Source organism: Molossus molossus, unplaced genomic scaffold (assembly GCF_014108415.1).
Source record: "Molossus molossus isolate mMolMol1 unplaced genomic scaffold, mMolMol1.p scaffold_m16_p_1, whole genome shotgun sequence".
NCBI classification, from domain to species: Eukaryota; Metazoa; Chordata; class Mammalia; order Chiroptera; family Molossidae; genus Molossus; species Molossus molossus.
The window spans coordinates 129,149,744-129,176,107 of record NW_023425344.1 but is presented as its reverse complement, the minus strand read 5'-3'; the positions used below and the strand labels follow the sequence as shown (position 1 = coordinate 129,176,107).

Here is a 26,364-nt window from a genome sequence, read left to right as displayed (position 1 = left end):
GTTGGGGGAGAGATAAACCACAGAACTTATACGCATGTATGCATGAACAGTGGACATGGACAACAAACTGGGAAAAGGGCAGAGAGGGGGGCAGAGGGGGGATTCAGTGGGGGGAAAAGGAGAAACATCTGTAACAAAAATTAATCAATAAAAAAAATAAAAAAATCAATAAAAATAGAAAAGAAGAAGAAAAAAGAGAGAGAAACACTGTTTTAGAACCTGTGAAAAAGATGACCCCAAACATTTTTTTTCAGTGGCAGGGAATGCATAATGAGTTGACCATCCTGTTGGAGCCAAAAGAATACCCAGCTATGGGAGAAGGAGCTCAGATGTTCATGTCTTTCATCCCCCTTTTTCTCTAACTCCTTGGGAAATATGGTCACTTTCAAGTTTTACAATGTGGTTCTACAATGATAAGCCCTAAAATGTGCCCCTCTTCATCTCTAAGTTTGAAAAGATTACATCATTCTTCATGACAGCAAAGAAACTTATTGTCTAAAATCTTTTTGAGTTGCTGGGCAAGGCAATCCTTAGAACTCCTATTCTTTTTCATTAAAGTGCAAGTCTTAATAACTCACAGCACCATAGGTGGATCATTATTTCCAGGGGCCTGGTAGAGCTAAAGTAGTCATTGGGTGCAACTCTGCATGCAGGATCTCCAATTTTTTTGGACCCATTAGTATCCACAAAATTGTTTCTCTAGTTTTCTCAGAGCCCATCTCTTGGATCTTTCATACGACTTATTGGACATCTTGGTAGGTGAATCAGATTCTAAAGAAAAATACATAACTGAAAACCTTATGTAAACAATGCAGCAACACCCCGTGATTCAGTCTAGTATGATGGTATATTTCAAGAACTTATCCATTTCTTCCAGGATAATGAATTTGGTGGCATATAGACTTTCATAGTATTCTAGCGTGATCCTTTGTATATCTGTGATGTTTGTGGTAACTTGTCTTTCATTTCTAATTTTGTTGATATGAGTCTTTTTTAATTTTAATTTTTATTTGCATGACATTTTATTTATTCTGAATAAATTCAGTTTTTTATATTAATTAATTTATTGGGCTAATACGAGTTAACAAAATTACACAGGTTTCAGGTGCACAATTTTACAACACATCATCTATACCTTGTATTATGAGTTTTTTCTTTCTCCTCTCTTAGTGAGATAGCTAGGGGGTTGTTAATTTTATTAATCTTTTCAAAGAACCAAGTCATTTTTGCATTAATTTTTTTGGATAGTCTTTTGTTCTTTATTTCATCCATTTTTGCTCTACTTTTTTTAAATTAATCAATTTATTTTTGTTACCGATGTTTCTCCTTTTCCCCCCATATATTCCCCCTCCCCACCCTCCCTGCCCTGTCCCTAGCTTTTTTGTCCATGTCCATTGTCCACGCATACATGCATATAAGTTCTGTGGTTTATCACTGCCCCAACACCCACTCTTCTGCGGATTGTCAATCTGTACACCACTTCCTCGTCTCTGGGACTACCCCATTCCTTAGACTGTTATGTTCATTATATTCCACAAATAACTGAGATCATATGATACTTGTCTTCTGTGTTTGGCTTGCTTCACTTAGGATAATATTTCCAGTTCCCTCCATGTAGTCTCAAAGAATAAGATATCTTTCTTGTTATAGCTGCGTAGTGCCCCACTGTATATATGTACCACTGTTTTTTTTATCCATTGGTCTACTGATGGACACTTGGGCTGTTCCCAGATCTTAGCTATTGTAAATAGTGCTGCTACAAACATAGAGGTACATATATTCTTTATGATTGGTGTCTCAGGCTTCTTAGGGTATATTCCTAGAATTGGGATCACTGAGTCAAATGGAAGTTAAATTTTCAATTTTTTGAGATAACACCATATTGTTTCCACAGTTCCTGCACCAGTCTGCATTCCCACCAGCAGTGTACTTGAGTCCCCTTTTCTCCACACCCACGCCAACACTTGTTGTTTGATGATTTGTGGATGGCGGCCATTCTGACAGGTGTGAGGTGATACCTCATTATTGTTTTAATTTGAATCTCTTTAATGATTAGTGATGTTGAGCATTTCCTCATATGTCTCTTAGCCATTTGTATGTCCTGTTTGGAGAGGTGTCTATTTAGTTCCTCTGCACATTTTTAAATTGGGTTCTTTGTCTTCCTTATGTTGAGTTGTATGAGCACTCTCTATATATTGGAAATTAACTTCTTATCTGATATATCTTTGGCTATTACGCTGTCCCATACAGTGGGTAGCCTTTCCGTTTTGATGATAATATCTTCCACTGTGCAGAAGCTTTTTGAGTTTGATCTAGTCCCTGGTGTTCATTTTCTCCTTTGCTTCTGTTGCCTTAGGTGATGTATGAGTGAAAATTCTGCTGCATATGATGTCTGAAATTTTGTTGCCTACAGTTTCTTCTAGAATATTTATGGATTCATGACTCACATTTAAGTCTTTCATCCATTTTGAGTTCATTCTTGTGTAGGGTGTAAGTTGATGGTCTAGTTGTATTTTTTTGCATGTAGCTGTCCAATTTTCCCAACACCCTTTATTAAAGAGGCTGACCTTCCTCCACTGTATGCTCTGGCCACCTTTGTCAAATATTAATTGAGCATATTGCCTTGGATCCATTTTTGGGTTCTCGGTTCAGTCTCACTGGTCTATATACCTGTTCTTGTGCCAGTACCAGGCTGTTTTGATTACCGTGGCTTTGCAGTGTAAGCTGAAATCTGGTAATGTGATCCCTCCAACTTTGTTCTTCTTTTTCAAGATTGCTGTGGCTATTCGAGGTTTTTTTTTGGTTCCGTATGAAGTTTTGAAGTACTTTTTCTATTTCTGTGTAGTATGCCGTTGGTTTTGATGGGGATTGCATTGAATCTATAGATTGCTCTGGGTAGTATGGCATTTTAATGATATTATTTCTTTCAAGCCATGAACAGGGTGTGTGCTTCCACTTGTTAATATTTTCCTCTCTTTCTTTTTTCAATGACCTGTAATTTTCTACAAATATGTTCTTTATTTCTTTAGTTAAGTTTATTCCTAGGTATCTTAATTTTTTGCCACAATGGTAAATGGGATTGTTTTCTTAGTTTCTCTTTCTGTGACTTCATCATTGGTGTATAAGAATGCTATCAGCCCTGGCTGGTTTGGCTCAGCGGTTGGAGCGTGGCCTGCAGACCAGAGAGTCCCAAGTTCGGTTCCCGCTAGGGGCACGTACAAAAAAATAAAAGAATGCCATCAATTTCTTGATGTTAATTATGTGTCCTGCTACATTTCCAAATTTATTATGTTTTTTGATGGAGTCTTTGGTGTTTTCTACGTATAGTATCATGTCAACTGCAAATAATTACAGTTCCACTTTCTCCTTTCCAATTTGGATCCCTTTTATTTTTTCTTCCTGTCTGATTGCTGTGGCTAAGACTTCCAGTACTGTGTCAAATGAGAGTGGCAAAAGTGGGCATCCTTGCCTTGTTCCTATTCTTAAAGGAAATGTTTTATTTTTTGCCCATTGAATATGATGTTGCCTGTAGGACTTTCACATACGGCCTTTATTATGTCGAGATATGATCCCTCTATTCCCATATTGCTGAGCGTTTGTATCAGAAATGGATGCTGTATTTTGCCGAAGGCTTTTTCGGCATCAATTGATATGTTTATTTGGTTTTTATTTTTCATTTTATTTATGTGGTGTATCACGTTTATTGATTTGCAAATATTGTACGAAGCTTGCATCCCTGGCATGAATCCCACTTGGTCCTGTTGGATAATTTTTTTGGTGTACTGTTGGATATGATTTCCTAGAATTTTGTTCAGAATTTTGGCATCTATTGGCCTGTCATTTTCTGTCTTTGTAGTGTCTTTATCTCGTTTTGGAATTAGAATTATGCTGGCCTCATAACACAAGATTGGAGGTCTTCCTTCTTCTTGAATTTTTTGAAACAGTTTGAGGAGAATGGGTGTTAGTTCTTCTTTGAATGTTCAGTAAAACTCCCCTATGAAGGCATCCGGGCCTGGGCTTTTGTTTGCTCGGTGAGTCTTGATTACATCCCCAATTTCTTCTGTTGTTATTGGTCTGTTAAAGTTTTCTATCGCTTCCTGGTCCAGTTTTGGGAGACTGTGTTTCTAGAAATTTGTCCATTTTGCTTAGATTGTCGAATTTGTTGCCATGTAATTGTTCATAGTAGTTGTTAATGATCTTTTGTATTTCTGTGGTGTCAGTTGTTACTTCTCCTCCTTCATTTCTGATTTTGTGTATTTGGGTTCTCTCTCTTTGATTCTTGGTGAGTCTAGCTAAGTGTCATTCAATCATGTTTATCTTTTCGAAAAACCAGCTCTTTGTTTCATTGATCCTTTGAATTGTTTTTTTGGACTCTATGTCACTTATTTCTGCTCTATCTTTACTATTTCCTGTCTTGTACTTGCTCTGGGGTTTTCTTTTTGTTTGCTCTCTAGTTCTTTAAGTTTTGAGGTAAGATAGTCTATTAGAGAATTTTGTTTGTTTTTTGAGGTAGGTCTGTAGTGCTAAGAACTTCCATCTCAGAACTTCTTTCGCTGCATCCCATAGATTTTGTGTTGTTGTGTCTTCATTTTCATTGGTTTCAAGGAAGATTTTAATTTCTTCCTTGATCTCCTCAGTAACCCATTCATTGTTTAATAACATGCTATTTAGCTTCCATGTGTTCAAATGTCTTTGCATGTTCTTATTGCAATTGATTTCTAGTTTCATGCCATTGTGATCTGAGAAGGTGCTAGATATGAATTCAGTCTTTTTGAACTTGCAGAGACTTAGTTGGTGTCCTAACATGTGGTCTATCATTGAGAATGTCCCATGTGCAGTTGAGAAGAGTGTGAATTCTGTCGTTTTGGTGTGTAATTCTCTGTAGATATCTATTAAATCCAATTGGTCTAGTGCTTCATCTAGAGTCTCTGATTCCTTGCTAATTTTTTGTGTAGAGGATTTATCCAGTGATGTCAGCAGGGCGTTGAAGTCTCCTGCTATGATTGTATTGCTATTGATTTCTCCTTTGAAGTACTCCAGAAGATTTTTAATATCTGTTGGTGCTCCTACATTGGGTGCACATATGTCTATCAGGGTTATATCTTCCTGTTGGATAGATCCTTTCAATATTATGTAGTGGCCGCCTTTGTTTCTAGTTATGGCCTTTATTTTGAAATCTATTTTGTCAGATATGAGAATTGCTACCCCAGCTTTTTTTTGCTCTCTGTCTGCTTGAAGATTTTTTTCCATCCCTCACTTTCAACCTACGTGAGTCTTTTGTTGTGAGGTGGGTCTCTTGTAAACAACATATAGATGAGTCATGCTTTCTTATCCAATCAGCTACTCTGTGTCTTTTTATGGGAGCATTCAATCCATTTACATTTAAGGTGATTATTGATACGTGCTTGTTTATTGCCATTTATGTTTAGTGTTGTTATATTTTTCTTCCGATTTCTCCTGCTAATTGCTGCAGTACTTTTAACATTACTTGCAGTGCTGGTTTGGTCCTAAAGTATTCCCTTAGCCTTTTTATTGTCTGGGAAGTTCTTTATTTGACCTTCTATTTTGAATGATAGCTTTGCTGGGTAGAGTAGTCTTGGATTCAGATTCTTGTTTTTCATGACTTTGATTACCTCATGCCATTCCCTTCTGGCCTGTAGTGTTTCTGTTCAGAAGTCAGCTGAGAGCCTAATGGGGTTTCCTTTGTAGGTAATCTGTTGCTTCTCTCTTGCTGCTTTTAGGATTCTCTCTTTGTCTTGAATTTTTGGCATTTGGTTACTATGTTTCTTGGTGTTGGCCTGTTTGTGTTCTTCTTACTGGGGCTCTCTGTGTTTCTTGAACTTGAATGCCTTCTTCCTTCACCATATTAAGGAAGGTTTCTGTCACTATTTCTTCAAATATATTCTCTAAGCCTTGCTCATTTTCTTCTTCTTCGGGGACTCCTATGTTCCGAATGTTATTACGTTTCTGGGTTTTCCACAGTTCTCTTAAGCTGTCTTCCAGTTTTTTAATTATTTTTTCCTTTTGGTTTTCTGATTGGTTGATTTTTTTTCACCCTATCTTCTAATTTACTGATCCAGTCCTCAGCTTCCTCTACTCTGCTATTTAGTTGTCCCAATGTGTTTTTTTTTTTTTTTTTCTGATATGTCATTCTTCATTTCTTCTTGTTGGTTTTTAACTTCCAGCTGGTTGATTTTCAACATTTCTATGTCTTTACTCAAGGTGCTCTTGTCGTTATACATGCTGTTGAGCTTCCTTGAGATCATGGCTCTGAATTCTAGTTTTGTTAACCTGCTTAACTGCACTTCATTTATCTCATCTTCGGTAGATATTTCTTATTCTTTCATTTGGCTTTTGTTACCGTGTTTCACCATTTTGGCTATCACAGTGGGCTTTGGAGCCTGTCAAATTTTTCCTATGGGTGTTGGTGTTCTGCTGTTTGTGGCTCCCTCTCCTGGGTTTGGATGAAGCTGTTGCAGCTCCCAGCTGAGGGTGTAGCACCCAGTCTGTGTTGCAGGACCCAGCTGAGTCCTCCGCAGGTCCCAGCCAAGCCTACCACAGGTCTCAGCCGAGGCAGCCGCAAGTCCCAGCAGAGGCCCCATGTCTTAGCCGAGGGCGCAGCTTTCAGCCGACACTGCCGGTGCCAGCCAAGGCCACAGCAGGTCCTAGCCCAGGCCGCAGCAGACCGTGGGTTCCCGGCCCCCTCTCTCGTCTTCGCAAGCCTACCAGGATTGAGTCAGTGTCCCTGTGATGTGGTCCTCCAAGCTGCCTTTCGGTTGCCCCTTCCTGACGATTTGTTTTTATTTTCGTTGTAATTCCAGTTTGGTCCTGGGAGATGGTCTTTGTAGCTTCCATTCACTCCCCTGCCGTTTTTCAGACTCCATTTTTGCTCTACTTTTAATCATTTTCTTTTTGTTGTTGTTGTTGTTTTAATTAGCTTTTGTTAAAGATGTTTCTCCTTTTTTCCCCATTGATACCCTTATCCCCATCCCCCCCCGCCCCATCCCCAGCTTTGTTGTTTATGTTCATTGGTTATGCATACATGCATATAAGTTCTGTGGTTTATCTTCTGCTCCAATACCCCGTCTTTTAAGGTTTGTTAGTCTGTACCTACCTCTATGTCTCTGGGTCTATCTTGCTCATCAGTTTTTTTCAGTTCATTTTATTCCACAAATAAGTAAGATCATGTGATATTAGTCTTTCTCTGTTTGGCTTGTTTCATTTAGCATAGTACTCTCTGGGTCTCTCCATGCCATCTCAAAGGATAAGAGGTCTTTCGTTATTACAGCTGCATAATATTCCATTGTGTACATGTACCACGGCTTTTTTATCCACTCATCTACTGATGGACACTTGGGTTGTTTCCAGATCTTAGCTTTTGTAAATAGAGCTGCTATACATGTAGGGTTACATATATCTTTTCTGATTGGTGTTTCAGGCTTCTTAGGGTATAGTCCTAGATGTGGGGTCACTGGGTCAAATGGCAATTCAATTTTTAATTTTTTGAAGTATCACCATAGTGTTTTCTATTGTGGCTGCACCAGTCTGCATTTCCACCAGCAGAGTACTAGAGTCCCCTTTTCTCCACACCCTTGCCAGCACTTGTTGATTGATGATTTGTTGATGGCAGCCATTCTGACAGGTGTGAAGTGACACCTTATACTTGTTTTAATTTGCATCTCTTTGATGATTTGTGACATTGAGCATTTTTTCATTTGTCTCTTGGCCATTTGTCTGTCCTGTTTGGAGAGGTGTCTATTTAGGTCCTCTCCAAATTTTTAATTGGGTTCTTTGTCTTCCTTTTCTTGAGTTGTGTGAGTACACTATATATTTTGGAAATTAATCTCTTATCTGATGCATCATTGACAATTATGGTCTTCCTTTCCATTTTGATAGTTGTTTCTTTTGCTGTGCAGAAGCATTTTAGTTTGATGTAGTCCCATTTGTGCATTTTTTTCTTTGTTTCTCTTGCCTTAGGTGGTGTCTCAGTGAAAATTCTCCTACGTATAATGTATAAAATTCTGTTGCCTACATTTTCTTCTGTTGACTTTGGGTTGCTTTTGTTCTTTTTTTTTTTAAGTCATCATTATTGTTGATTGTATTACAGATGTGTACCCTTTATTTTTCCCATTGACCCTCTCCTCCCCTATCCTGCTTCCCTCTTGTCTTCCACACACTATTGTCTGTGTCCATTTTATGCATATATGCCTAGATGTTCTTTGGTTAATCTCTTCTTGCCCTCCCTCTCCCTTTCCTTTGAGGTTCATCAGTCTAACAAGCAATTTGTACTTTGTAATTTCTTCATCTATTTTACCCATTTCCCCAGGCCCCACCCATCTGGCAAGCAACAAAATGATCTTTGTATCTATGATCCTGTTTCTGATCTGCTCGCTCATTTTTTTGGTAGATTCAATTGTTGATAGATATGTATTAATTGTCATTTTATTGTTCATATTTTTGTTCTTCTCCTTCAAGAATTTTATATAATACGCCCTGGCCGGTTTGGCTCAGCGGTTAGATCATCAGCCTGTGGTCCGGAGAGACCCGGGTTTGGTTCCCGCTAAGGGCATGTACCTCGGTTGCAGTTTGTCCCCGGCCCTGGTTGTGTCGTGTGGGTGGCAGCCACTCGATGTGTCCCTTTCACATCGATGTTTCTCTCTCTCTCTCTTCCTCCCACTCTATCTCAACAAAGTGTTGAAAAATGTCCTCTGGTGAGGATTAAAAAAAAAAAAGAATTTTATATAATACCAGTTTGGTGGTGATGAACTCCTTTAACTTTTTCTTATTTGGTAAACTCTTGCTATATCCATCTATCCTAAATGACAGCTTTTCAAGATAGAGTAATGTTGGTTGTAGATTGTTGCTTTTCATTACCATGAATATCTCTTGCCACTCCTTTCTGGCCTGCAAAGTTTCTTTTGAGAAATCAGCTGACAGTCTTACAGGAGATCCTTTGTAGGTAACAAACTGCTTTTCTCTTGCTGCTTTTTTTTTTTTTCATCCTCACCCGAGGACATTTTTGCATTCAACTTCAGATAAAATGAGAGGGAGACAGGGAGGAAGATAGAGAAAGGAACATCAATGTGAGAGAGACACATTAACCAGTTGTCTCCACACAACTCCAACCGGGGCCAGGGACAAACTGCACCCAAGGTATGTGCCCTTAGCGGAAACCAAACCCATGTCTCTGTGGACCATAGACTGATGCTCTAACTGTTGAGCCAAACTGTCCAGAAATTGACAGCATTTTTATACACAAATGATCAAATCACAGAAAGAGAAACTAAAAATCCATCCCATATACCAACTTGGCATAATAATTAAGAAACTTAGGAATAAACTCAACCAAATAATAAAGGGCCTATTCGCAGATAACTGCAGGTCATTGAAAAAAGAAATAGAGGAAGATATAAAAAAGTGGATGCACTTACCTTGTTCAAGGATTGGAAGAATCAACATCATTAAAATGTTTATACTACCCAAAGCAATCTATAGATTCAATGTAATCCCCATCAAAATACCAATGACATACTTCACAGAACTAGAACAAATACTTCAAAAGTTCATATGGAACCAAAAAATACCCTGAAGAGCCACAGCAATCTTGAAAAAGAAGAACAAAGTTGGAGGGATCACATTATCCTATTTTAGGTTATACTACAAAGCCACTGTAAATAAAAGAGCTTGGTACTGGCACAAGGACAAGCAGATAGAACAAAATAATAGAATAGAAAACCCAGAAATGGACCCAAGACAGTATGCTCAATTAATATTTGACAAAGGAGGCAAGAGCATACAGCTGAGTTAAGACACTCTTTTCAATAAATGATGTTGGGAAAATTAGACAGCTACATGCAAAAAAATAAAACTAGACCAGCAAGTTACAGCATACACAAAAATAAACTCAAAATGGATAAAAGATTTAAATGTGACTCATAAATCCATAAAAATCCTGGCAGAAAATGTAGGCAACAAAATTTGAGACATCACACACAGCAGAATTTTCACTGATACATCACCTATGGCAACAGAAACAGAGGAGAAAATGAACACATGGGACTACATCAAACTCAAAAACTTCTGCACAGCAAAAGAGACAACACCAAAAATGGAAATGCAACCCACTATATGGGAGAGCATAATTGCCAATGATACATCAGATAAAGGATTAATTTGCTATATATATATAGAGAGAGAGAGAGTGCTCATACAGCTCAACTAAAGGAAGACAAAGAACCCAATTAAAGAATGGGCAAAGGAACTAAATAGACACCTTTCCAAACAGGAGATACAAATGGCTAAGAGACATATGAAGAAATGCTCAACATCACTAATCATCAGAGAGATGCAAATTAAAACAACAATGAGGTATCACCTCACACCTGTCAGAAAGGCCGCCATCCACAAATCATCAAACAAATAGTGTTGGCGAGGGTGTGGAGAAAAGGGGACTCTAGTACACTGCTGGTGGGAATGCAGACTGGTGCAGGTACTGTGGAAACAATAGGGTGTTACCTCAAAAAATTGAAAATTTAACTTCCACCTGATCCAGTGATCCCACTTCTAGGAATATACCCTAAGAAGCCTGAAACACTCATCAGAAAGAATATATGTACCCCCATGTTCCTGGCAGCACTATTTACAATAGCTAAGATCTGGACACAGCCCACATGTCCATCAGTAGACAAATGGATAAAAAAGCTATGGTACATATACACAATGGAATACTATGCAGCTCTAAGTAAGAACAATCTCTTATCCTTTGAGATGACATGGAGGGACCTGGAGAGTGTTATCCTAAGTGAAACAAGCCAAACAGAGAAAGACAAGTATCATAGGATCTCACTTATTTGTGGAATATAATGAATATAACAGTCTGAAGAACTAGGTAGTCCCAGAGACATGGAAGTGAGGTACAGACTGACTATTCCCAGAAGAGGGGGTGGTGTGGGAGAGATAAATCACAGAACTTGTATGAATATTTGCATGAACAATGGACATGGACAAGAAAGCTGTGGACAGAGTGGGGAGGTAAATGCGGGGAGAACCAGTGGGGGGAAAAAGGAGAAACATTTGTAACAAAAATAAATTAATTGAAAATAAATAAGTAAATATATAAATAAATAATAAAATATGTGTTCATTGATACTCTCAACATCAAAATTACAAATCAAACAATGAAATTAAAATTTTTTTTGACAGTCAGTGCATTATATCCTTTTGATAAAATAATCTTTCTCCAAAAAATTTCATATATAGATTTAGATTTTTACCTTAATAAAAAGTATTAGAAGACATTAGAAAAAAATTAATCTCTCCAACAGAAAAATAGGTGGCAGGTATTTTCATATATATTTATCAAAGATGTTTTATTTCAAATAAAATTATTTATTAAATAACAAATACAAATTTTAAAATAGCAGCAGATTAGATGGAAGCTACACTGACCTTTTTCCAGGACCAAACTGGAATTGCAACTAAAATATAGAAAAATCATCCTAAATAACCAACTATAGACTAGCTGGAGCAAATCCTTATAACCAAGAACATAAAAAGGAGCCCACATCTAGACTGGTTGAAAATGCACAGGTGAGAGAAGACTGGCTGGGCATCCACAGGCAGCAGCAGATGTTCTGGAGGGATATTTCTGCTGTGAGAGGTCCCCCCTGAGAAGTTTGGGACCTAAACCCCAAGCTGGGCTCCCCAACCCAGAGTAACAAAACTGCGAAAGGTTCCCACCTATCACCTACCTGTGAAAAGCACTAGAGGTTTTCTCCAGTAGGGAGAGATGCCTGGAAACACAGGCACCCTCTCAAAGGGCCAAAACACTGAACTTTATTTTCAGCTACTCACTTTGAGCTCTGGCTGAGGGAGGGCAGAGTGGACTAAAACTTCACATGGAGACTGTGGGGATAGTGACTCTGGCAAGAGTGCTGGGATGGCTGCTGCCTGGATCCCTGTGCTGAGTCATTAACCCACACTGCTGAAGCCATTTTTCACAGGCAGAGTTTTCCCATCAAAGCAGCTTTAGACCAGAAGAAAGCAATTGCCCCACATATTAGATATTATCTTGCCCTGCCCACTGCATAGAGCTTATGCCTGAAAGAGGACTACAACCTGAAGTTCATTAAGTGACTGAGACTAATTGTCACCCTGCAGGCAGAGGCAGATCTCTAGGTGCTTTGAATCATTGCCTCTCCTACTCTGCTGCCTGGGGATTGTAAAAGCAGACCTTGGTGTTCAGTTTGGTCCTTTCCATACATAGCCAGCCCTAGGACAGGGATCCATAATCAGTGGATTGCTGATACCCACAAGGAGATTTTGGCAGGCTCCAAACACTGCTGAGATAAATTGCAATTCACATGATAAGCAACCTGCACATTGTGCTGGGAGTTGAACATCATTGTCAGATAGCCTGAGTGTCAAGCCCATACACAAATGGGCCAATAATAATCAAGACTCCATTGTAACAGGAGTGCCTACACAAAGTGCACAAGGGAAATTTATAGTGCAACTAGATGTGGTGATCAGGAAGATTGCATTACTGGGTTCCACAGATCACTTACTATATAAGACAACCCTACCTAGATTAGGAGTTATAGCAGATCTACCTTATACATAGAAACAAAGCCAAAGAAGCAGCCAAAATGGGTAAAACAAAGAAACAAGCCCCAAGTGAAATATCAAGATAGCCCTAGGTGATTTGGCTCAGCAGTTGGAGCATTGGCCTGCAGACCAGAGAGTTCCAGGTTCGGTTCCCACTAGGAGCACATACCAAAAAAATAAAGAAAAGAAAAATCAAGATAATTCTCCAAAAGAAGAGCTAAATGAAATGTAGATAAGCAATTTATTAGATATAGAGCTCAGAATAATAATTATAAGGGTGCCCAACAACATGAGAATAGATATAGAACCAATGAAAAACAACTAATTAGAAATGAAAAACAACCAATTGGAAATGAAAAATTACATATCAGAAACAAAGAATACAATGGAAGAAATAAACAACACATTAGAGGAAACCAAGGATTGGATCAGAGAATTAGAAAACAGGGTAGAAAATCAATCAGAGATCCAAAAATAAAAAACAATTTTAAAAAGGAGGACAATTTAAGAGAGCTGTGGGACAATATGAAATGTAACAAGATCCATATCATAGGACTACTATAAGAAGGAGAAAGGGAGCAATGGTTAGAAAACCTGTTTGAAGAATTAATGGCAAAAAACTTTCCTAACTTGGTGAAGGAAAAAGTCACACAAGTTTAGGAAGCAGAGAGTCCCAAGCAAGAAGAACCCAAAGAGACCTATGCCAAGATATATCATAATTAAGATGACAAAAAATAAAGACAAAGTGAGAATCTTAAAAGTAGCAAGAGAAAAACAACAGGTTACCTACAAAGGAGCTTTCATTAGGCTGTCAGTTGATTTCTCATCAGAATCACTACTGACTAGAAGAGAATGGCATAAAGTATTCAAGGTAATGTAAATTAAGGATCTGAAACCAAGGCTACTCTACCCAACAAGGCTATCATTCAGAATAAAAAGTGAAATAAAGACTTTCCCAGACAAACAAACAAAAAACCTAAAGGAAGTTATTAGCAGCAAATTAGCATTGCAACAAATGTTAAAGGGGCTGTTGTAATAATAAGAACTAAAGAAAAAAAAAACATGCATAATGAATAAAAGTGGTAATAAATAAGTACCTATCAATAATAACCTTAAATGTAAATGGATTAAATACGCCAATAAATAAAAGACATAGGGTAGCTGAATTAATAAGAAAACATGACGCATATATATGCCGTCTATGAGAGACTTTCCTCAGAACAAAAGACTCACACAAGATAAAAGGGAAGGGATGGACAAAAATGTATTCATTGAAAATGGAAAAAAAAAAAAAGCTGGGGTACCAATACTCGTATCTGAAAAACTAGACTTTAAAACAAAAGTTATTTCAAGAGACAAAGAATATCACTACATAATATTAAAGGGAGATATCCAACAAGAGACTATAACCCTTGTAAACATATATGTTCTCAATATAGGAGTACCAAATTATTTTAAAACTTCTGGAGGACTTTAAGGGAGAGATTAACAGCAATATAATCATAGTAGGGGACTTTAACATAAGTGACAGCTCTGAATAGATTTTCTAGACAAATAATCAACAAAAAAATAGAGATCCTAAATGACACACTAGATTAGAGGGACTTCATTGATATTTACAGAATATTTTACCCCAAAGATCCAGAATATACATTCTTCTCAAGTACACATGGGGCATTCTGAAAGACCACATGTTAAGACACAAACTAAGTCTCTACAAGAACAAAAACACACTGAAATCATATTAAGCATCTTCTCAGATCACAGTGGTATGAAACTAGAAATCAGTTTCAATAAAAACACATTTAAAAACAGATCTGGAAACAGCCCACATGTCCATCAGTAGATGAATGGATAAAAAAGATGTGGTACATATACACAATGGAGTACTATGCAGCTGTAAGAAAGAATGATCTCTTATCCTTTGAGATGACATGGAGGGACCTGGAGAGTGTTATCCTAAGTGAAACAAGCCAAACAGAGAAAGACAAGTATCATATGATCTCACTTATTTGTGGAATATAATGAACATAACAGTCTGAGGAATGGGGTAGTCCCAGAGACATGGAAGTGGGGCATAAACTGACTATTCCCAGAAGAGGGGGTGGTATGGGAAAGATAAACCACAGAACTTATATGCATGTATCCATGAACAATGGACATGGACAACAAAGCTGGGGACAAGGCAGGGAGAGGTTAGAGGGGGGAATCAGTGGGGGAAAAAGGAGAAACATCTAAAACAAAAATAAGTTAATTTAATTAAAAATATTTTATAAAACAAAACAGAACAAAAAAAAAAGCCATTTAAAAACATTCAAACACATGGATACTGAATAGCATGTTATTAAACAATGAATAGGTTACCAAGGAGATCAGGAATAAAATTTAAAAACTTCCTTGAAAAAATGAAAATGAACAAACAACAACCCAAAATTTAAGGGACCCAGCAAAAGCAATCCTCAGAGGGAAGTTCATATCGATACAGGCCTACCTCAAGAAATAAGAATAATTTTTAATAAATTATCTTACCCTATAACTTAAAGAATTGAAAAGAGAACATCAAAAAATATCAAAGTAGAATGAAGAAAATAATAAGGATCATAGCACAAATAAATAACATAGAAACTAAACAAAATATAGAAGATCAATGAAACCAAGAGCTGATTCTTTGAAAATATAACAAGACTGGTGAACCTTTAGCCAGAGTCACCAAGAAACAAAGAGAGAGGACACAAACAAATAAAATCAGAATTGAAAGGGTAAAGTAACAACTGACATAACAGAAATAAAAGGATTTTAAGAAAATACTTTGAACAATTATATGCCAACTAATTAGACAACCTAGGCTAAATGGACAAATTCCTAGTACTATCATACAATCTTCCCACAATCAACTAAGAAGACTCATAAACCTGAACAGACTAATAACAATGAATGAAATTGAAGCTGTAATCAATAAATTCCCAGCATACAAAAGCCATGGTCCAGATGGCTTCACAGGGGAGTTTTACCAAACATACAAAAAACTAACACCTATCTCCTCAAATTATTTCCAAAATTCAAGAAAATGGAAGACTTCCAAGCTCTTTTTATGAGGCCAGCATAATCCTAAAACCTGATCAAGACACTTCAAAGAAAGAAATTATAGGCCTATATCCATGATGTACATAGACACCAAAATCCTCAACCAAATATTAGCAAATTGGATCCAGCAATATATTGAAAAGATTATTCACCATGACCAAGTGAGATTCATCCCAGGGATGCAAGTCTGGTACAATATTTACAAGTCAATAATTGTGATACACTGCATAAATAAAATGAATGATAAAAACCATAGGATCATATCAATAGATGCAGAAAATGCATTTAATAACACCCAACACCAATTTTTTATTAAAATACTCAGCAAAATGGGAATAGAGGGATCATACCTTAACACAGTAAAGGCCATTATGACAAGCCTACAGCCAATATCATACTCAATGGGCAAAACCTAAAAGTGTTTTCCTTAAGAACAGGAACAATTTGGAATGTGTTCTTTCACCACCCTTATTCAACATAGTATTGAAAGTCTTAACTACAGTGATAGGAAAGGAATAAAGAATAAAACGCATTCAAATTGGAAAGGAGAAAATTAAACTGCCATTATTTGTATATGGCATAATACTGTACCTAGATAATCCTAAAGAATCCACCAGCCCTGGTGGGTTTGGCTCAGCGGTTAGAACATTGGCCTGCAGTCTGGAGAGACCCGGGTTCAGTTCCCGCTAAGCGCTAAGGGCATGTACCTCGGTTGCAGTTTGTTCCTGCCCCTGGTTGGGTCATGTGAGTGGCAACCACTCAATGTGTCCCTTTCACATCGATGTTTCTCTCTCTCTCTCTCCCTCCCACTCTATCTGAACAAAAAATCAAAAAATGTCCTCGGGTGAGGATACAAACAAAAATATTAAAGACTCCACCAAAAAACTACTAGATTTAATAAATGATTTTGGCAAAGTATCAGGATACAAAATTAACATCTAGAAATTGATGACATTTTTATACACCAATAATGTACTCTCAGAAAGAGAAACTAAAAAAAATCAATCCCATTTTTGCGATTTATTATTAATTGCAACAAAAAAGTTAACATACCTACAAATAAACTTAACCAAAGAGGTAAAAGACCTGTTCTCAGAAAACTACAACAGATTCAAAAAAGATATAAAGGGAGATATAAAATAGTAGAAGCATATACTATGTTCACTGTATATATTTATATACTATCCAAAGCAATCTATAGATTCAATGCAATCCCTATTAAAATACCATTGCATATTTCACAGATCTACAACAAATACTCCAAAAGTTTATATGGAACCAATAGAAGATACCAAATAATTACAGAAATCTTAAGGAAAAAAAAAAAGAACAAAGTGGGAGGGAGCACAACACTGGATATCAGGCTGTATTGTAATAAAAACAGCCAACAGCCTGGTACTAGCACAGAGCAGGCATATAGATCAATGGAATAGAAAAGAGAACCCAGAAATCTACCCAAGCCATTATGCTCAGTTAATATTTGACAAAGGAGGCAAGATCATATAGTGGAGTAAAGACAGTCTCTTCAATAAATTGTTTTGGGAAAACTGGATACATACATGCAAAAAAAATTAAACTAGACCACTAACTTGAACCATGCACAAGAATAAACTAAAAATGAATAAAATACTTAAATATAAGTTGTGAAACCATAAAAATCCTAGAAGAAAATATAGGCAGCAAAATCTCAGACATTTCAACTAATAGAATGTTCACCAATATATCACCTAGGGCAAGAGAAACAAAAGAAATAATTAATAAATGGGACTACATCAAACTGAAAAGCTTCTGCACAGCAAAGGAAACCAGCATCAAAATGAAAAGAGAACCCAGTGTACGGGAGGACATATTTGCAAATGATATATCAGATAAAGGGGTTCATTTCCAAAATATGTAAAATACTCATACAACTTAGCAAAAGGAAGACAATTCAATTAAAAATGGGCAGAAGACATGAATAGATAGTTCTCCAAAGAGAATAAAAATGGCCAAGAGACATGATAAAAAATGCTCAGTGTCACTAAGCATCAGAGAGACTCAAATTAAAATGACTATGAGGTACCACCTGTCACAATGGCTGCCATCAACAAATCATCAAATAACAAGTGCTGGTGATGATATGGAGAAAAGGGAACCCTAGTACACTGCTGGTAAGAATGCAGGCTGGTGCAGCCACTATGGAAAACAGAATGGTGCTCTCTTAAAAAATTTAAAGTGGAAGTGCCATTTGGTCCAGTGATTCCACTTCTAGAAATATATCCTAAGAAGCCTGAAACACCAATCAAAAAGAATATATGCACCCCTATGTTCATAGTAGCGCTAGTTACAATAGCTAAGATCTGGTAACAGCCCAAGTGTCCATCAGTAGATGAGTGACTTAAAAAATTGTGGTATAGAGGACCGAAAAATGGCGGCGGAGTGAATGGAGCTACACAGACCGGCTCCCAGAACCAAACTGGAATTACAACTATAACACAGACAAATCGACAGGAAAAAGCAACAGAAAAGCAGCTTGCGACGACCATACAACGAGGGACACTGACTGCATCCCGGTAGGCTTGCGAAGGCGCGAGACGGGGCTGGGAGCGCACGGTCGGCAGCTCGGCAGCGGCCTTAGCTATAAGCGGCGCCCGCGGGTTACACTCCCAGGCGGCCCCGCAGCGCAGCCGGGACAGAGGCTGAAACAGCCACAGCCACTCACCTTGGGCTCCGGCGGAGGGAGGGCGGACTGGACTGGAACTGTGTCGGGACACTCGGGGTTTGGAGGGCGCTCAGATCTTTGGCTGAGTGCAGCCACTCAGGACGGTGGCCACATTGCTCCTTCCCAGGGCTCTGGGGAGAGGCAGCAGCCCCTACCTCGGAGATCCAACCCCACCCTGTGGGCCATTGAAGTGCTAATTGAGGCTCACTAACAACTAGCATCTGCCCCACCCTCCTGAAAGCCCCTTGGCTGAGCACCAGAGGGAGTTTTTCAATCAACTGACAACCCAAAACTCATCAATTAACCTAGACTGCTAGCCTCCAGGCAAAAAGCTAGAGGATAACAGTACGTTTCCTGGGCTGGCAACTTTAACCAGGAAAGTAAGACTTGACAGTGGTGTTCAACGCGGGTCCTCCCTCGCTCATCTAAACACAGGAGAGGGAGCCACAAACAGCAGAACACCAACACCCACAGGGAGAACTTGACAGGCTCCAAAGCCCACAGTGATAGCTAAAATGGTGAAACACAGAAACAGAAGCCAAATGAAAGAGCAAGACACCTCCACCGAAGATGAGATCAATGTGGAGCAATTAGGCATGTTAACAGAGCTAGAATTCAGAGCCATGATCTTGAGGAAGCTGAACAGCATGAGTAAGGACATAGAGACACTGAAAATAAGCCAACTGGAAATTAAAAACCAACAAGAAGAGATAAAAAATGACATATCCGAAATGAAAAACACATTGGAAGGTTTAAAAAGCAGAGTAGGGGAAGCTGAGGACCGGATCAGTGAATTAGAAGACAGGGTAGAAAAAAATCAACCAATCAGAAAAACAAAAGGAAAAAACTATTAAAAAACAGGAAGACAGCTTAAGAGAACTATGGGACAACTGGAAACGTAATAATATTCGCATCATAGGAGTCCCCGAAGAAGAAGAAAATGAGCAAGGGATAGAGAATATATTCAAAAAAATTGTGACAGAAAACTTCCCTAATTTGGTGAAGGAAGAAGGCATTCAAGTTCAAGAAGCACAGAGAGTCCCAAGTAAGAAGAACCCAAACAGGCCCACACCAAGACACATAGTAATTAAAATGCCACAAATCAAAGATAAAGAGAGAATCCTAAAAGCAGCAAGAGATAAGCAACAGGTTACCTACAAAGGAAACCCCATAAGGCTCTCAGCTGACTTCTCACAAGAAACACTACAGGCCAGAAGAGAATGGCATGAAGTAATCAAAGTCATGAAAAACAAGAATCTGAATCCAAGACTACTCTACCCAGCAAGGCTATCATTCAAAATAGAAGATCAAATAAAGAGCTTCCCAGACAAAAAAAAGCTAAGGGAATACATTAGCACCAAACCAGCACTGCAAGAAATGTTAAAAGGACTGCTGTAATTAGCAGTAGAAATGGGAAGAAAAATAGAACCACACTAAACAAAAATGGCAATAAATAAGTACATATCAATAATCACCTTAAACGTAAATGGATTGAATGCTCCCATAAAGAGACACAGAGTAGCTGATTGGATAAGAAAGCATGACTCATCTATATGTTGTTTACAAGAGACCCACCTCTCAACAAAAGACTCACATCGGTTGAAAGTGAAGGGATGGAAAAAAATTTTCCAAGCAAATGGAAAGCAAAAAAAAGCTGGGGTAGCAATTCTCATATCTGATAAAATAGATTTCAAAATGAAGACCATAACTAGAGACAAAGACGGCCACTACATAATATTGAAAGGATCTATCCAACAGGAAGATATAACCTTGATAAACATATATGCACCCAATATAGGAGCACCAAAATATATTAAAAATCTTCTGGAGGACTTCCAAGGAGAAATCGACAACAATACAATCATAGCAGGGGACTTCAACACCCCGTTGACAGCACTGGATAGATCCTCGAGGCAAAAAATTAGCAAGGAAACAGAGACTCTAAATGAAGCACTAGACCAAATGGATTTAATAGATATCTACAGAGAATTACACCCCAAAACTACAGAATACACATTCTTCTCAAGTGCACATGGGACATTCTCAAAGATAGACCACATGATAGGACACAAACTAAATCTCTACAAGTTCAAGAAAATTGAAATCATATCAAGCATCTTCTCAGATCACAATGGCATGAAACTAGAAATCAATTGCAACAAGAACATGCAAAGACATTTCAACACATGGAGACTAAATAGCATGTTATTAAACAATGAATGGGTCACCGAGGAGATCAAGGAAGAAATTAAAAACTTCCTGGAAACCAATGAAAATGAACACACAACAACACAAAATCTATGGGATGCAGCGAAAGCAGTTCTGAGAGGGAAGTTCATAGCACTACAGGCCTACCTCAAAAAACAAGAAAAATTTCTAATTGACTGTCTAACCTCACAGCTTAAAGAATTAGAAAGCAAACAAAAAGAAAACCCCAGAGCAAGTAGAAGGAAGGAAATAGTAAAGATCAGAGCAGAAATAAATGACATAGAGACCAAAAAAACAATTCAAAGGATCAATGAAACAAAGAGCTGGTTTTTCAAAAAGATAAACAAGATAGATGGACCCTTAGCTAGACTCACCAAGAAACAAAGAGAGAGAACCCAAATACACAAAATCAGAAATGAAGGAGGAGAAGTAACAGCCAACACCACGGAAATACAAAAGATCGTTAACAACTACTATGAACAACTATATGGCAACAAATTCGACAATCTCAGTGAAATGGACAAATTTCTAGAAACACACAGTCTCCCAAAACTATTCCCGGAAGAGACAGAAAACTTGAACAGACCAATAACAACTAAGGAAATTGAAGAGGTAATCAAGACTCTCCCAGCAAACAAAAGCCCAGGCCCAGATGGTTTCACAGGGGAGTTTTACCGAACATTCAAAAAAGAACTAACACCCATTCTCCTCAAACTATTTCAAAAAATTCAAGAAGAAGGAAGACTTCCAACCACATTCTATGAGGCCAGCATAATTCTAATTCCAAAACCAGAAAAAGACACTACGAAGAAAGAAAACTACAGGCCAATATCCCTGATGAACATAGACGCCAAAATCCTGAACAAAATACTAGCAAATCGGATCCAGAAATACATCAAAAAAATTATTCACCACGACCAAGTGGGATTCATTCCAGGGATGCAAGGCTGGTACAATATTCCAAAATCAATAAACGTGATACACCACATAAACAAAATGAAGAATAAAAACCACATGATCATATCAATAGATGCTGAAAAAGCATTTGACAAAATCCAGCATCCATTTCTGATAAAAACGCTCAGCAATGTAGGAATAGAGGGATCATATCTCAACATAATAAAGGCCATATATGAAAGACCTACAGCCAACATCATACTCAATGGACAGAAACTAAAAACATTTCCATTAAGAACAGGAACAAGACAGGGATGTCCACTTTTGCCACTCTTATTTAACATTGTACTGGAAGTCTTAGCCACAGCAATCAGACATGAAGAAAAAATAAAAGGGATCCAAATTGGAAAGGAGGAAGTGAAACTGTCATTATTTGCAGATGACATGATATTGTACATAGAAAACCCTAAAGACTCCATCAAAAATCTATTCGATTTAATAAATGAATTTGGCAAAGTAGCAGGATACAAAATTAACGTCAAGAAATCGACGGCATTCTTGCACATCAATGATGAACTCACAGAAAGAGAAACTGAAAAAACAATCCCATTTACCATCGCTCCAAAAAAATTACTATACCTAGGAATAAACTTAACCAAAGAAGTAAAGGACCTATTTGCAGAAAACTACAGGTCATTGAAAAAAGAAATAGAGGAAGATATAAAGAAGTGGAAGCACATACCCTGTTCATGGATTGGAAGAATTAACATCATTAAAATGTCCATACTACCCAAAGCAATCTATAGATTCAATGCAATCCCCATCAAAATACCAACGACATATTTCATAGAACTAGAACAAATACTTCAAAAGTTCATATGGAACCAAAAAAGACCCCGAATAGCCACAGCAATCTTGAAAAAGAAGAACAAAGTTGGAGGGATCACAATACCAGATATCAGGTTATACTACAAAGCGACTGTAACCAAAACAGCCTGGTACTGGCACAAGAACAGGCATATAGACCAGTGGAACAGAACTGAAAACCCAAAAATGGACCCAAGGCAATACGCTCAATTAATATTTGACAAAGGTGGCAAGAGCATACAGTGGAGTAAAGACAGCCTCTTTAATAAATGGTGTTGGGAAAATTGGACAGCTACATGCAAAAAAAATGAAACTAGACCATCAACTTACACCATACACAAAAATAAACTCAAAATGGATAAAAGACTTAAATGTGACCCGTGAATCCATAAAAAATCTAGAAGTAAATGTAGGCAACAAAATTTCGGACATCATACGGAGCAGAATTTTCACTGATACATCACCTAAGGCAACAGAAATAAAGGAGAAAATGAACACATGGGACTACATCAAACTAAAAAGCTTCTGCACAGCAAAAGAAACAATCATCAAAATGGAAAGGCAACCCACTGTATGGGAGAACATCATTGCCAATGATGTATCAGATAAGGGATTAATTTCCAATATATACAGAGTGCTCATACAACTCCACAAAAGGAAGACAAAGAACCCAATTAAAAAATGGGCAGAGGAGCTGAATAGACACCTCTCCAAACAGGACATACAAATGGCCAAGAGACATATGAAGAAATGCTCAACATCACTAATCATCAGAGAGATGCAAATTAAAACAACAATGAGGTATCACCTCACACCTGTCAGAATGGCCGCCATCAACAAATCATCAAACAACAAGTGTTGGCGAGGGTGTGGAGAAAAGGGGACTCTAATACACTGCTGGTGGGATTGCAGACTGGTGCAGCCACTATGGAAAACAATATGGTGCTACCTCAAAAAATTAAAAATTGAACTTCCATTTGACCCAGTGATCCTACTGCTGGGAATATACCCTAGGAAGCCTGAAACACCAATCAGGAAGAATATATGTACCCCCATGTTCATAGCAGCACTATTTACAATAGCTAAGATATGGAAACAGCCTAAGTGTCCACCAGTAGACGAATGGATCAAAAAGCTGTGGTACATATACACAATGGAATACTATGCAGCGGTAAGAAAGAAAGATCTCTTATCCTTTGAGACGACATGGAGGGACCTGGAAAGTATTATCCTAAGTGAAAGAAGCCAAGCAGAGAAGGACAAATACCACATGATCTCACTTATATACGGAATATAATGAACATAACAGTCTGAGGAATACAGTAGACCCAGACACATGGAAGTGGGGCACAGACTGACATCCCTCAGAAGAGAGGATGGGGGGTGGGGGGGGTGGGAAGAGATAAACCACAGAACTTATATGCATGTATGCATGACCAATGGACATGGACAACTAAGCCGGGGACAGGGTGGAGGGGGGGTGGGGTGGGGGGTGCCAATGGGGTAAAAAGGTAAAATATCTGTAACAAAAAAATAAATTAATTAAATTAAAAAAAAATTGTGGTATATTTGCACAATAGAATACTATGAAGCTATAAGAAAGAAGGATTTTTTACCCTTTGAGACGGTATGGAGGGACCTAGAGAGTATCATGGTAAGTGAAATAAGTACAAAGACAAGTATCATATGATCTTGAAATTTTTTTAAATTTATTTATGAAATCTAACGTACAAAATAAGCTGAAGAACAAAATGGATCTAGAGACATGGAAGTGTAGGGAACAGAGTGACAAACTTCAGCGGGAAGGGTTGGGTAGGGGTGGGAGGAAATAAACAAAAGAACTTATGTGCATATATGCATAACCAATGGACACAGACAACAGTGATATGAAGGTTGGGGATGGGTAGGAGCAGGGAAGAGGGTTTCAATGAGGGAAAAATGGAGAGATATCTGTAATACTTTAAACAATAAAGATAAATTAAAATATATATATATAATACCAACTGGGAAGAGTATGAAGAAACATATCTTAATGTTACAGGTAAATGGATATAGTCACTAAACATTTTCAGGAAACCTATATGAAAAAAATGTGCCAATTACAATAAAAATATACTTATAGTTATCAATGACATTAAAAATGTGCAGTCCCTTTGACTCAAATATATTTTTAATTTCTGTTAATGTTATTTTTATAGTAAAAGGTCTATATGACAAATTTATGTGTTTAAACATACAAGAAATATTACCTGAAAAGGATTATACATATTCTGCTTCACATATTACCATCTTTATCAGAATTAAGTAATAGTTGAAATGATAGTGATTCACATTCTTGTTTTGTTTATAATTGTAATACAAATATATTTTGGTGCTTCATCATATATCAAAGTGTTAGAGTAAATGTCTAGTAGTAAATCTATAATTATAAATTTTCAAAGAGAGTTTTATTAGTGTTATGAAAATTAAGGCCTTTCAAAGTGAGAGGCAGCTAGCATTTATTGAGATCAATAAGAATAGCTATTCATGACACACTGATTCAGACACAAGCCCAGTGTTTAGATTAGAAGACAAAGGCAATAAGTATTTATAAGAAAGAGAAGGGAAACAAATACATCAATAGAAAGAAGGTATTTAGAAGAAATACCTTCTTTCTATTGATGTAGTATCATAACATAGTGATGTTAATGCTAAACAATGTTTTACATTTTCAGTTCAGTAGTGATAATAACTATTTTCTTGTCATCTTTGCAGACAGTTCTTTTGCAAGGCACAAGTTACTTAGACTTATTCCAAAGGTTATTTTGCTTTGTTTGAACATTCCGAAGATTGAGGCATAAGACCTCTTTGGCAGTTCCTCTGACATTGTAGCTCCTGCTCTATTTTAATGTGGCACTCTTTATATTATTGTTTACATTAGGAATACATGTTGAAATTTATAAAATGAACTTCTGGCATTTATTGAGTAATTATTTTTCTCTTCTTACTTAACATAATATGTAAGAATATTTTCCCAGCCCTCAGGCATTATAATCTTCTTGGAATTACACCATAGTTGATAGTTTCTATAGTGTATCTACATTTAGTTTAACATACTACAAGTTGCTGTATTTAATTTACTTTTTTTTTTTTTATCTTGATAGATGAGGATTCGAATGAACTCTCAAATGGAAATTTTACAGTTGAAGATTTAGAACTAGCTACCCAAAGACTGAGTGGTATGTATGATATTCAAGAACATGTAAAAATAATGTCATGAAGCACTTGACAATTTAAAAATACATTTTAAACGTGAATAAACTTTATTTATGGTTTTATAATTGAAGTTTTGTTTAGTTTGGGTATTTTAGAACATAGTAATTTACCAAAAATTAGAGTACTGTAGAACATGTGAATGCTACAATGCTGTTACTTCTCAGAGTCTTTAATATTCTAATAATTGTACTGTATTTCTTAAATTTATTAGCCAATAAACCCTGCCTTTTCTTATTCTGGGACTAGTGTTTATGGAGCATCATTTTAAGAAACACCTTTATTTTTATTTATTAATATAATTAAAGTTTATTTTTATACATATAAATACAACATTTAGATGAGAAAAAGAAAATGTGTGTGATCACATAACATAAAAAATATGGCAGGATAAGAGTACATTAGACCATATATTTAAGGCATTTGTCCATTTTCTTACACAGGCTAGGATGCAGAAAAGTATAGGCAAATGAAGAAAAAATGATTTTAAGACTATAGATACATTTATCATCCTTAGTTTTCTTAAATAATGATAAATTGCTACCATTTACAAAACTTGAAAAGCAAGAATGTTACCTACGTAATACTTACATAATAATATAATGAGCTTACTTATTTTTATTTATTTTAATTTTACTGTTTCCAACACCATTTTTCCTTTGTATGCCCTCTTCCACCTCCACCCACACCCTCTCACCCCCACCATCAACACACTGTTGTCCATATCCAAGAGATCTCTTTTCCTTTTG

At 37.2% G+C, this 26,364-nt stretch overlaps 1 protein-coding gene across 1 annotated transcript in view; it reads left to right on the top strand.

The window, feature by feature from the left end:
* Positions 1–25,622, top strand: part of LOC118638698 (coiled-coil domain-containing protein 7-like) — a 375,882-nt gene extending 350,260 nt beyond the window's left edge. Inside the window, exon 26 of the mRNA XM_036274854.1 lies at positions 25,507–25,622. Within this exon, the coding sequence (XP_036130747.1) occupies positions 25,507–25,622 (116 nt within the window). The remainder of the gene's footprint in view (positions 1–25,506) is intronic.
* Positions 25,623–26,364: the final 742 nt, after the last annotated feature.